An 11,887-nucleotide genomic window follows, 5' to 3' on the forward strand; every position below is an offset into this window, starting at 1 on the left:
GTTAATAATCAACAAATTCAAGGTCTCACAATTTTTGGTAAAGAAATTAAAATATCGCAATTGGCAGATGACACTACCTTATTTTTAAAGAATATATCATGTATTCCTAATGTGATCTCCTTCATCAATACTTTCTCTAAGGCTTCTGGTTTATCTTTAAATTTACCCAAATGTGAAATCCTTCCGTTACACAGTTTAAATGATAATGTTATTGCTGACATTCCAGTGAAACCCTCTGTTAAATACTTAGGAATTATGGTAACAAAGGATGTCTTAAAAAGACAAAGTTTAAACTTCTCCTCTAGACTAAAAAAGACCAAAGCATTATTAAACTGTTGGTTACAACGTGATCTTTCAGTTTATGGCCGTGTCTTATTATCTAAAGCAGAAGGCTTAGCTCGTTTTGTCTATCCCTCCTTATCTTTGTATGTTAAAGACTCTTATTGTAAAGATATTAATAATTTGTTTTATTCTTTTGTTTGGAAAAACCAATCCCAAAGACTTAAGAAAAGAGTTCTTACTAATAAGAAAGCGGAAGGGGGACTGGAGGTACTTTTCTTTGAGGATGTTAACAGAGCTTTTAAAGTTAATTGGCTTAAAAGATGTTTGATCAGTGGTAACTCCCTTTGGAACCATATCCCACATAGTATCTTTAACCAAATAGGTGGTTTAGTATTTTTGTTAACTTGTGACTTTAATATTTCTAAACTCCCTCTGAAACTTTCCAAATTCCACCAGCAAGTTCTTTTAGCCTGGAAAATTTGCTACTCCCACAATTTTTCTCCTCACACCTCCTTTATTTGGAATAATGCCAATATTTTGGTTGGCAATAAATCTTTATTTTTAAGGAATTGGTTTAACAGGGATATTAATCATCTTGTGAACTTGTTTGATAATTATGGAAATCTTTTATCATACGAACAATTTATGCAAATCCATAGTTTTCCTGTGCATTTTAAGGAGTTTAATTCTGTTATTAAAGCTATTTCCCCTATTCTGATTCATCTTATCAAAAGTCATATTCAATTTAATCCTACATTAATGATAAGTCCAAAATTAATATTAAACGGCATTGAATTGATTGATAAAAAATGCAATAATAAACATATTCGTGCAGTATTTCAAATACAAAATAAAATAGCACCTAGAGGAAAATTCTTTTGGAACTCTATTATTGATAATATTAATTGGAAGACTGCTTGGTTAATTCCCTTTAAATATTGCATTAATAATAAAACCAAAGAAATACATTTTAAAATTTTGCATACCATTTACCCTGTTAAATCATTAATTGCAAGATACTCTGATATCGATGAATTATGCTCTTTTTGTAAAAGTGGGAAAGAAGTGTTGACACATTTGTTTTTTGAATGCGATATTATCCAATGTTTCTGGAAGGAATTGGCAGAATTTATCTTTAACTTGGTAAAAGTTAAATACTATTTTACTTTAAAGGATATCATTGTGTATTATGAAAACAATGTTAACAAAGGTCTTGAATACATTGTTAACTTATTTATTCTGTTGGCTAAATTTTATATCCATAAGCAAAAATATCTAAATTCACCACCATTATTTAAGTTGTTTAAATTAGAATTTGATTGCTTCATATCATCTTTGAAATTGTTAACAAACAAAAAGTCATTAACGTGTTTAAAAAATTTTGATATCATTTTTGGACCCCCTGCTACAAATTAATTATTTGTTTTTCTCTCTCTTGTTGTGATACATTTGTATGCTATGTATGTTATGTTTACCTGTTCTATCTGCAATAAAAAAAAAAAAAAATAATTAAAAAAAAAAAAAATACTACATGGAATCAAGATGGCGAGCCACCAAACGAATCTTAAGTATTGCTGATTTTCCGTAGCATTCCTTATATTATCTTTCCTCTGGACAGAGGCAGGAAATCCATCAAAACGACGGAGTGAGTTGAAGCTGAGTTGTTTAATCAACAATCGTTTTTAATCTGTTGATTTGTTCATCACGATGGTAAGACTGAAATAACGTTTTCTAAACTTCACAAGGACGTGGAAAAAAGTTTTTTTCTGCAAACTGAAAGCTGATTTGTGCTTTTAGAGACTGAGTTATTTCAAATACATACTTATTTGTCATACTAGAGACTGATTTGTTCAACCTAAAGACTGATTGACTAAATGTGAATTGTTTTCTGTATTTTCTGATTATTTTTCTGTTGTTAATTGCTCTGTATTGTGAATTTAAGGTTTTATTTGTGAATTGAAACGAAATTTAAGTGATTGGATTTGAATATCAAATGTAAACAAATTTCTGGGAATATAAGAGAGCAATAAATACATTAAAAATAAATAATTTGACTTAAATAGGTTTTAATTAAAATTATAAAATATATTTTCACTAGGGAACAAAATTAGTTTAAATAATTAAGTAATAAAAAGGGAATCAATTAGTAAAAACCTAAAAGTAAGTTTAAAAGAGTTCAATTAGTAAGCGGAATCATAAAATTAGTAAGCTGAATCATAAAATTAGACTAAAATAGAGTAAATAAGATTTGATAATTAAATAAGAGTTCATAATTCTTTAGAAATAAAGACTAAGCATAGAAAATAATTTATTTTCATTTAATATTTTTATTTTTGCTCATTGTTTACAGTGACATTGCTGTTATTGATGTTTGTTTTATTTCTTTCTGGAAAAAGGTAAACAGTCACTACAATACTTTTCAACATAAACCAATGAATGGTTTAAACTCATCTTTATTGTCTGTCTGTTCATTCTATTCTCACTACGGCTCCCTACGAACCTAGGCACTGGTCCACACCACCCTTATACGAGCTTAACCTGGTGCACTGAGGGTGGGCGTTACAGTTTTGGCGAGCCAGCCAGGAGCCGTAAGTAGAGAAATACCCTAGTAACAAAGAACAGACAACTATAAAGAGACAGTAAACAGTGACTATGGAAGTCGATTGAACATGAAAATGTAAAAGTTCCAAACTCACTCATTGTGAGTGGGGTGACAAATACTGAGAGAGATAATGATCTGACTGAACATCTCAGCAGATATGGGCACATTAATAGGATTTTACACCTGGACAGCCCCATGTCCCCATATCACAAAAATGTGATAATTGAGTATGAGAGTGGGGTCGCTCTTAAAAATTTGGAGCCTCAGTTACCATTTATTTTTGAAAGCCCACATCAGCCCAACCTCAAATATGAGGTTAAGGCTTTGTCCAGTGTTTATGTCCCGACAGTTGCTAGCAGTGCAACAACATGCTATTATGCAGGAACTAAAACGCATTGCCAAGCTTAGCGGCAAATCGTTTGAAGACCTCTTAAATGAGGAGCTTTCAAAGTGTCAAGAGCCCGTATCTCAAAACAAAGATGTCCAAATGAACAAAGTGAGTCCTCCCGAAATTCAGTCACTCGCAAATATTATGCCTGAGATACAGTCAGATTTTTCTCAGGTCAGCTTAGCTCAGGGGAACCAAGAAGCATCAGTTGGTGTCTCGAGTGAAACTCCCTTTATTCCATTAACTAGAATCTCTGTGCCTAATGTGAATCCCCCCAGAAGTACAGCGTGTTGTGGTTGAGCATATCGTGAAAAGCGAGGATGCTGCTTCACACACACATGCCCTCCTTAAGCTAAGGTTCTTTTCTGGAAGGTCCCCTCGCCCAGGGGAACGAGGTAGACTATGATATGTGGCATAATAGTGTTGAACTCATGCTACAAGATCCTTCCATTTCTGATTTAACCCGATCCAGAAAAATAATTGACAGCCTTTTACCTCCAGCTGCAGATATTGTCAGAACACTGGGTTCACATGCTACACCCAGAGCTTATCTTGATCTTTTAGATTCAGCTTTTGGCACCGTGGAGGATGGTGATGAGCTGTTTGCAAAATTTTTGAATACTTTGCAGGACGCTGGAGAAAAACCATCCCAGTTCTTGCAGCGGCTGCAAGTGGTTTTGATGATGGTCATTAAAAGAGGTGGTGTTTCCTCCAGTGAGGCTGATCGACACTTGCTGAGGCAGTTTTGTAGGGGATGCTGGGACAATACCCTCATTTCAGAGTTTCAGCTTGAACAAAGAAAAAATGATCCCCTTCCTTTTTCTGAGTTCTTACTGCTGCTGCGTACGACAGAAGACAAGCAGAGTACAAAAGAGTTTCGTATGAGAAAGCATCTTGGGGCATCTAAGCCACGCACTTCTTCTTACTCTTTGTGTGCCGCCACACAAGACGAAGTGTCAACGCAAGCTACTGTTTGTGACTTGAAGAAGCAAGTTGCAGAACTTCAAGATCAGGTGGAAAAACTAAAAAAAGCCAAAGAGCAAACCAGAGGGTCTAACGAAAGTACAGTTCGTGACTTGCACAACCAAGTAGCAGAATTACAGAGTCAAATAGTTGCTGTTAGGTCCGTAAAGCCAGCAACCACAAAACCCGCTGTAAAAGTTAGCAGATCGCAGTCTGTGCAAACAAACTTGGGTGATGTTTCCCACAGTTTTTCTAAGACGCTAATGAGTAAACCTAAGCCCTGGTACTGCTTTCAATGTGGTGAGGATGGCCATATTGCTTCTACATGTGATAATGTTGCAAACCCTGCTTTGGTAGCCTCTAAAAGAAAGCTTCTAAAGGAAAAGCAGTCTGCCTGGGGGGCTCAAGTTGAGTCATCCCATTCTTTTCATTTAAACTAGAGTCAGCGCCGGTTGTGGGACAAACGGGGGCTGGAAAAAATACCAGAGGTCCCAAAAAGTACATGAGTAGAAGTTGTAATTGGCATGTTAACACCAAGTACAAACCTTTTGTTCTCCCAAAAGGTTTGGTTGGTGCAAAATGTACTGCTGAAGTTCTTATTGCAGGCAGTAGATGCAATTGTCTTCTAGATACAGGTTCACAAGTGACCACTGTTTCTCAGACATACTATGAGCAGAATATGTCACATTTGAAAATCAAGCCTCTTGAAAACCTTGAGGTAGAAGCAGCAAATGGTCAGCTTGTTCCGTATCTCGGGTACATCGAGGTAGATTTAGTGTTCCCCAAGGCATTCCTTGGAACTGAAATTAAACTTTCCACCCTTGCCTTGGTCACTTCAGATAGTAAGAGTAGTACTCAGCCTTCTGTACTCATAGGCACAAACACTCTCGATTTGGCTTATGAGAGCCGCTCTGATCCAGACATGACAAAACCTCATCAAGCCTTACCTTATGGGTTCCAGGCCATTCTCAATGTTCTTGGGCACAGGTTCAAGCAAAAAGCCAATAGCAGTGTTGGATCAGTGCGGCTGTCTGGTGCAAAGCCTGAAGTGGTTCCTGCCGGAAATAGTATTGTTCTTGAAGGCTCAGTCAGCACACAAGAGTAGTTCACAGACAAATGGGTTTTGATGGAGCCTCCTTCCGAGTCATTCTTGCCAGGTGGTCTCTTGTGTACATCTTGTCTAGTCACACTTCCTTCTAAGGTGTCACGGAAAATCCCAGTAATCCTAAAAAATGAGACCGAACATGACATTGTAATCCCTGTAAAGTGTGTCATTGCAGAATTACATTCATTACAGAGTGTGATTACCAAAGAAAACACTACTGATTGTAGCATTAAGTCTGAATGTGCCAAAACATTTATGATTGATTTTGATGACTCACCGGTACCTGCCGAATGGAAAGACAGAATTTCCCAAAAATTACGTTCCATGCCAGAGGTTTTTGCCTTGCATGATCTTGATTTCGGCAGGACTAACAAGGTGACCCATCATATAAAATTAAATGACGAAACTCCGTTCAAGCAGAGGGCTCGCCCTATACACCCGCACGATTTTGATGCTGTTCGTAAACATCTGCAAGAGCTGTTAAATGCTGGTGTCATACGAGAATCAGAGTCGTCTTTTTCCTCACCCATTGTTGTTGTTCGGAAAAAGAATGGTGATGTTCGGCTCTGCATTGACTATCGTAAGCTTAACCTGCAAACGATAAAAGATGCGTATGCTCTACCGAACTTGGAGGAAACTTTTTCTGCTCTCACTGGTTCTCGATGGTTTTCAGTGCTTGACCTTAAGTCTGGGTATTACCAGATCGAGGTGGAGGAGTCAGACAAGCATAAGACCGCTTTTGTCTGCCCTCTAGGCTTTTGGGAATTTAACAGGATGCCGCAGGGAGTCACAAATGCTCCTGGTACTTTCCAGAGGTTAATGGAGAGGTGCATGAGTGACATCAATCTAAAGGAGGTCATTGATTTCCTTGATGAAATTTTTCCAAACCTCTGTAAAGTATCTTGGACACATTGTATCAAGAAATGGCGTAGAGACAGACCCTGACAAAATTGAGGCGCTGAAAAGTTGGCCGATTCCCAAGAATCTGAAAGAGCTGCGTTCATTCTTAGGATTCTCGGGGTACTATCGTCGGTTTATCCAAGATTACGCCACAATTGTGAAACCCTTGAATAATTTAACATCCGGATACCCACCACTCCGCAAAGGTTGTAAAATTAAAGATAGGAAAGACTACTACAATCCTAAAGAGCCTTTTGGGAGTCGCTGGTCTGAGAGTTGTCAGCAAGCGTTTGAAGCTGTCATTGAGGCGCTTACCACCACTCCGATCCTTGGCTTTGCTGATCCAAAACGTCCTTATGTTTTGCATACTGACGCAAGCACGGTGGGTCTGGGAGCAGCCTTGTATCAGGAGCAGGATGGGCAAATGAAGGTAATTGCCTATGCCAGTAGAGGTCTTTCTCATAGTGAAGCTCATTATCCAGCACACAAGCTGGAGTTCTTAGCTCTTAAGTGGGCTGTCACAGAGAAGTTTAGCGATTACTTGTATGGTAATCAATTCATTGTTGTTACTGACAGTAATCCGTTAACATACATATTGACCTCAGCCAAGTTAGATTCAACTAGTTACAGATGGCTTTCAGCTCTTTCAACTTTCTCGTTCAAATTGCAGTACAGAGCTGGGAAGCAGAATCTGGATGCTGATGGTCTATCCAGACGTCCTCATGGTGGTCTGAGAGATGATGTCACATCTCAAAAGGAGCAAGAGAGAATTCGTCAATTCACCTTGAATCATCTGCTTGATGATGATGGTTATACTGTTCCTTGCAATGTTTTCCAGGCCATATGTGATAAACACATTGTTCACCACGATTCTGATGTTGGTGGTGACTCTTTTGCTCTGGTTGAATCTCTAGCCATGCATGTTGACGCAGTCCCATGCAGTCTCGATCAAAATGAGGTTTTTGATGGTTTCCCTGTAATTCCAACTTTTGGTGAAGATGATCTAAAAGAAAAACAAAGATCCGATCCTGTAATTCGAGAAGTAATTTTGCAGTTGGAATCAGGAGAGACAATTCCTCCTTCTGTAAGGAAAGAACTTCCTATGCTCCCCTTGCTAATGAGAGAACTGAGAAAGTTGGAGTTGCAGAATGGAATTCTGTATCGGAAAAGGCAAGAGGGAGAACATACTCAATATCAGTTGGTTCTTCCCGAGTCTTTGCGTAGCATGGTTTTAACAGGCCTACATGACGAGATGGGACATTTAGGCATAGAGCGTACACTTGATCTAGCCAGATCAAGATTCTATTGGCCTAGAGTGGTTGCAGATGTAGAGAGTAAAGTTAAAACATGTTCTAGATGCATGTGTCACAAATCATTACCTGAAAAGGCAGCTCCTTTAGTTAATATCAGGGCTACCCGACCTCTTGAGCTGGTCTGCATGGACTTTTTGTCTATTGAACCAGACTCAAGCAACATCAAGGATGTGCTGGTGATCACTGATTTTTTTACAAAATATGCGGTGGCAGATCCTACTCCCAACCAGAAATCGCGTACGGTAGCCAAAGCCCTGTGGGAGAATTTTATAGTCCATTACGGGATTCCTGAGAAGTTGCACAGCGATCAGGGTGCTGACTTCGAGTCAAAAACTATCAAAGAGCTTTGTGAGTTGATGGGAATCCGTAAGATCAGGACAACACCTTACCACCCCAGGGGAAATCCTGTTGAGCGATTCAATCGTACTCTTCTGAGTATGCTGGGTACATTGAAGGAGTGTGATAAATCTCATTGGCATGATTTTGTAAAGCCTCTTGTACACATGCATATGGGTGTTCTTAAATGATTGTGAAAGCAATGTTCTAAAACAATTCTGAAACCTATTTAGTACTTTTTAATGCAACTTGCATCAAACATTAAGAATAAGATTTAAAAACGTATGTGATTAGCCATTGCAATTGTATTCACCTGTTGCCAATGAACTTTTAAATTACGTTGGATGATACGTCAACAGATTTTTTTAAACACCATTCACCACTCGACATCGAGGTCCATGAGTGTTTTGTTGTCATTCTGTTATATATTGCATTCATACAGCAGAATATGTTGCCTAAACGGTCACGTTTACACACAAAGCTACTTAACAAAGTCACTTACGATTTTTGAAAACAAACTGACGCCTGTAAATATTCCAGCGAACCCAACAACGCTCCGTGTTTTAGCTTATTTGCCATGTCAATGAGCACGTTTCCCGACCAAAACAAAAACACAGGGATTTTTCCTTGAGGCATTTTTACGCTGTTTTGGAGCCATGATGTGCCTTAACAGGCTGCTGCTTTGTCTCTTGGCTGATGCCGACATGCCGTTGGGCCGAGGGCAATGATTGAGAAGCAGTTTGACCAATGGCGTGCGTGAAGGCGGGACTTAACAAGAAAGGTCAAAACAGTGCAGAAAAAAAAATGTCTACCATAGAAAGCAAAAGGGGAAATTTCCTGCGACATTGTGAGGTAATCATACTGGGTAAATATGCTGGCATGTAATATTAAATATAAAATTGTAATCAACAAGTGTTACTGTATTTACGTTGTTTCTGCTGTTGCAGTGCACCCTTGGCCTTGTCAGTGGGTGAGGTCACATCACTAAACTGTCTGAAGAAGTAAGGCGTCCTGGACCATCATAAGTGTATTACATATTTAATGAACAAATATTTTTTTAAGTAAAAACCAATAATTTTTTATGTAATAAACGCAATAACATCTAAAAAGAGTAACATGATCAGACATTATAATGAATATAGATATGTGATGTATGATATCTAACCATTTTCTCTCTTATTTTTTAAAGGCATCAACATGGAGATTGAATTGGAGACCATTGTTCCGTTCGAAGTGTAGTTTGTGGAAGATGCAATGATGAAATTAATTTGAATTGTCAATGTTGTATTTTAAGCATATAAGCAATGTTCAGATGATGGTACTGTAGCACTCTTTAAAGTTTTTAATATTGTTGTTATTTACAATGGAAACTACTGTAACAGAAGAAAATAAAGAGGGAAAAATACAAATGATTTTCTCTAATTACTTTTTGTGTGACATATAACATACATTTCATGAACTACATATAAAATTATCTGTAAGCCAAAATCAAAATGCTGTACATGCCTTTAAAAATTATGGTCCATCACAGTTCATTTTTTCAAATAACGGTCAACACATGTTATTTCAATTTACAGTCAAACTCTGTTAAATAATTATTAAAACATGATTTCAGTTTACAGTCAAAACATGCTTTATGAAGTAATGGTGTCAACATGTAATTTATATCTATTCAAATCATGTTTAGTTAAACAACTGCTACACCATGTTTTTACATTTACAGTTAAAACATGTTCCCTTTACAAAAAGCTTCACTTTGATGCTGCGCTGCTAAGCGCTACAGGGAACAACTCTAGCTGTGAACCGAGCTGAAATAGTGTGTGGAACACGTCAATGAAAATTGAACGGAATTTATAGCCTCGGCTGATGTAATCATTAGATGCACCTGCGGCCAGGCTATAAATGGATACGTCACCAGGTGTTGTCAGAAACTCTTTTTTCAGAGCGATTCTGTTTCTGTGTGTTTCACAAACCCTGTCAAAACTTTCTTTCCTCTGTTAGGAGTTAGAATCAGTTAGGCAGTGTGCAGTGAACGTTGTTCTCTTTGTTCTCTTTTCTCTTCTGTTTAGAAAATATAATATATATATATATTTCAAAAAAAAAAGAAAAAAAAGAGAGAATGACTGAAAGCCGCAAACGGTGCGTGTTCCCCTCTTCTTGCTCTATAGCTGAAGAGGACACACATCAGTTTTTGCTCTGTTTGTTTGGGGGTAAGAGCGCGCTGCTCTCGCGTTGCAGCAGGGCGGGTGCGAGCACTGCGATTTGCTTTAACAGGTAGAGTGCTTCGTGCTCGCCTCGCTTGCTTCCGGGAGTCAGCACTCACGAAAAAGAAAAAAATAAAGATCATTCGTGGGGCTCTTGCATGGATTTGGCTGAGGAGCAAGAGACGGATTGATCCCTTTCTCTCGCTCTCTCCCCAAACCCAGCTGGTCCTTCACATGATCTCGAAGCGCGTTCCGACGCTTCTTCGGATCATGAGGAGGATCGCGATTCTCTTCCCGCCTCCGAGCTTTCCGTCCGCGATAAAAAAATCTACGGAGGAATTGCTCGAATGTTGTTACTCAAGCGGTTGCCAGATTGGACTGGCCACGCGAAAAAGAGACACCAAACCCTCCAAATTAGGGGATAGATTTTATCTTCCAGTCTAAGAAAGGGAATGCCTCATGAGTCCCTTCCCTTCTTTGATAACCTCCATGAAGAGATTTTTCGCTCATGGAGGAACCCCTAAATTTTATATATATATATATATATATATATATATATATATATATATATATATTTTTTTTTTTTTTTTTCTTCCCTGTTCAAATACCCTCGACCTCATTATATTCGACCATCGTGGGTGCTGAGGCACGGGGGTATTCAGTGATGCCGCCGGTCAAAGAGATGCTTGCGAGCTATCTCTCGCCGGGCTCAGCATCGTCACTTAAGAAGCCCTCTCTCCCCTCAAAGCCTTGTAGGACAAACTCCACTTTAGTGGGAAGGGCTTATCAAGCAGCAGGTCAGGCTGGTGCTGCTCTGCACACTATGCTGTTTTACAGGCGTACCGGAATGATCCCCGGACGACCTGAGTGTGGGTTCTGCGCTTGACGAGCAAGCCTCAGACCCTCCTCAGTCCTGTCTGAACGGAGGCTCAAAAGCAAAGCGTGGCGAGTCGTGGTCCTCCTCCCAGGGATTGGGGACAGTCTCGCCTCCCTCGCCAGCCCCCGAAGCAAGACCTCAGGGCTATCATTTCTAGTAAGAGAAAACCCTGACGGTCTTGCGCCTAGATTAGGGGGTAGCTCCCCCGGGACGGGGCGCGTGCTTCACTTCACCCCTCCCGGTACCCCCTCGAAGCCCCTCCATTCCCGCCACCTCTTGGTGTTTCGGGTTGCAGAGGCTTCCGTCAAAATTGGGTGTTTTCGCTGTTCCTGCATTTTATTCAGGACGCGAAACACTCGACAACCCCTCAACAGGAAGTGTTCAAATATAATACCCATCTCAGAGATCCTGGCAGCGTGGAAACTTCTGCCAGATATATTCTTTTCTGTGGGTCTTATAAGGGCGTCAGGATTTAATTCACTCGCCTCTTTTCCATGTTTCCACGGCGTGTTCTCACTACCGTAAACCGGATTTCTTTTTTATGTAAAAAAAAAAAAACCTCAATCTCCTGGTTAAAGGGGCCATGATATGTGTTCCCCTTCCAGAGAGAGAGGGAAACGGGAAGTATTTATTACACTAAATACTTCCCGTTTCCCATGGAGGGTGAGGGGTGGCGTCTGGCTTAGGTCTTAAAGCTTGAACTGCCCGTGGGTGTTCAAGTCCAAGATGATGCCTGTCAAGACGGTCGTGTCTCAAGCCCTACAACTCGTTTGGCTGGTCACCATCGATCTTATGACGCACTTCTATACTTCATTTAGAAGTTCTGCCACAACATGGAAAGTTCCTGAGGTTCGCTTCCGGGGGCGAAGTCTTCCAGGATCAGGTTCTTTCACTCGGCCTAGCCCTTTTTTACCCGC

At 39.5% G+C, this 11,887-nt stretch overlaps 1 protein-coding gene across 1 annotated transcript in view; it reads left to right on the forward strand.

Moving 5' to 3' along the window:
* The window catches only part of pmvk (phosphomevalonate kinase), a 30,267-nt gene extending 21,377 nt beyond the window's left edge, over positions 1–8,890 (forward strand). The window contains exon 5 of the mRNA XM_052146423.1: positions 8,837–8,890. Coding sequence (XP_052002383.1) covers positions 8,837–8,877 — 41 coding nt within the window. The 3' untranslated portion in view covers positions 8,878–8,890. The remainder of the gene's footprint in view (positions 1–8,836) is intronic.
* The last annotated feature ends 2,997 nt before the right edge of the window (positions 8,891–11,887 follow it).

This window comes from Xyrauchen texanus, chromosome 17 (genome assembly GCF_025860055.1).
Source record: "Xyrauchen texanus isolate HMW12.3.18 chromosome 17, RBS_HiC_50CHRs, whole genome shotgun sequence".
Taxonomy (NCBI): Eukaryota; Metazoa; Chordata; class Actinopteri; order Cypriniformes; family Catostomidae; genus Xyrauchen; species Xyrauchen texanus.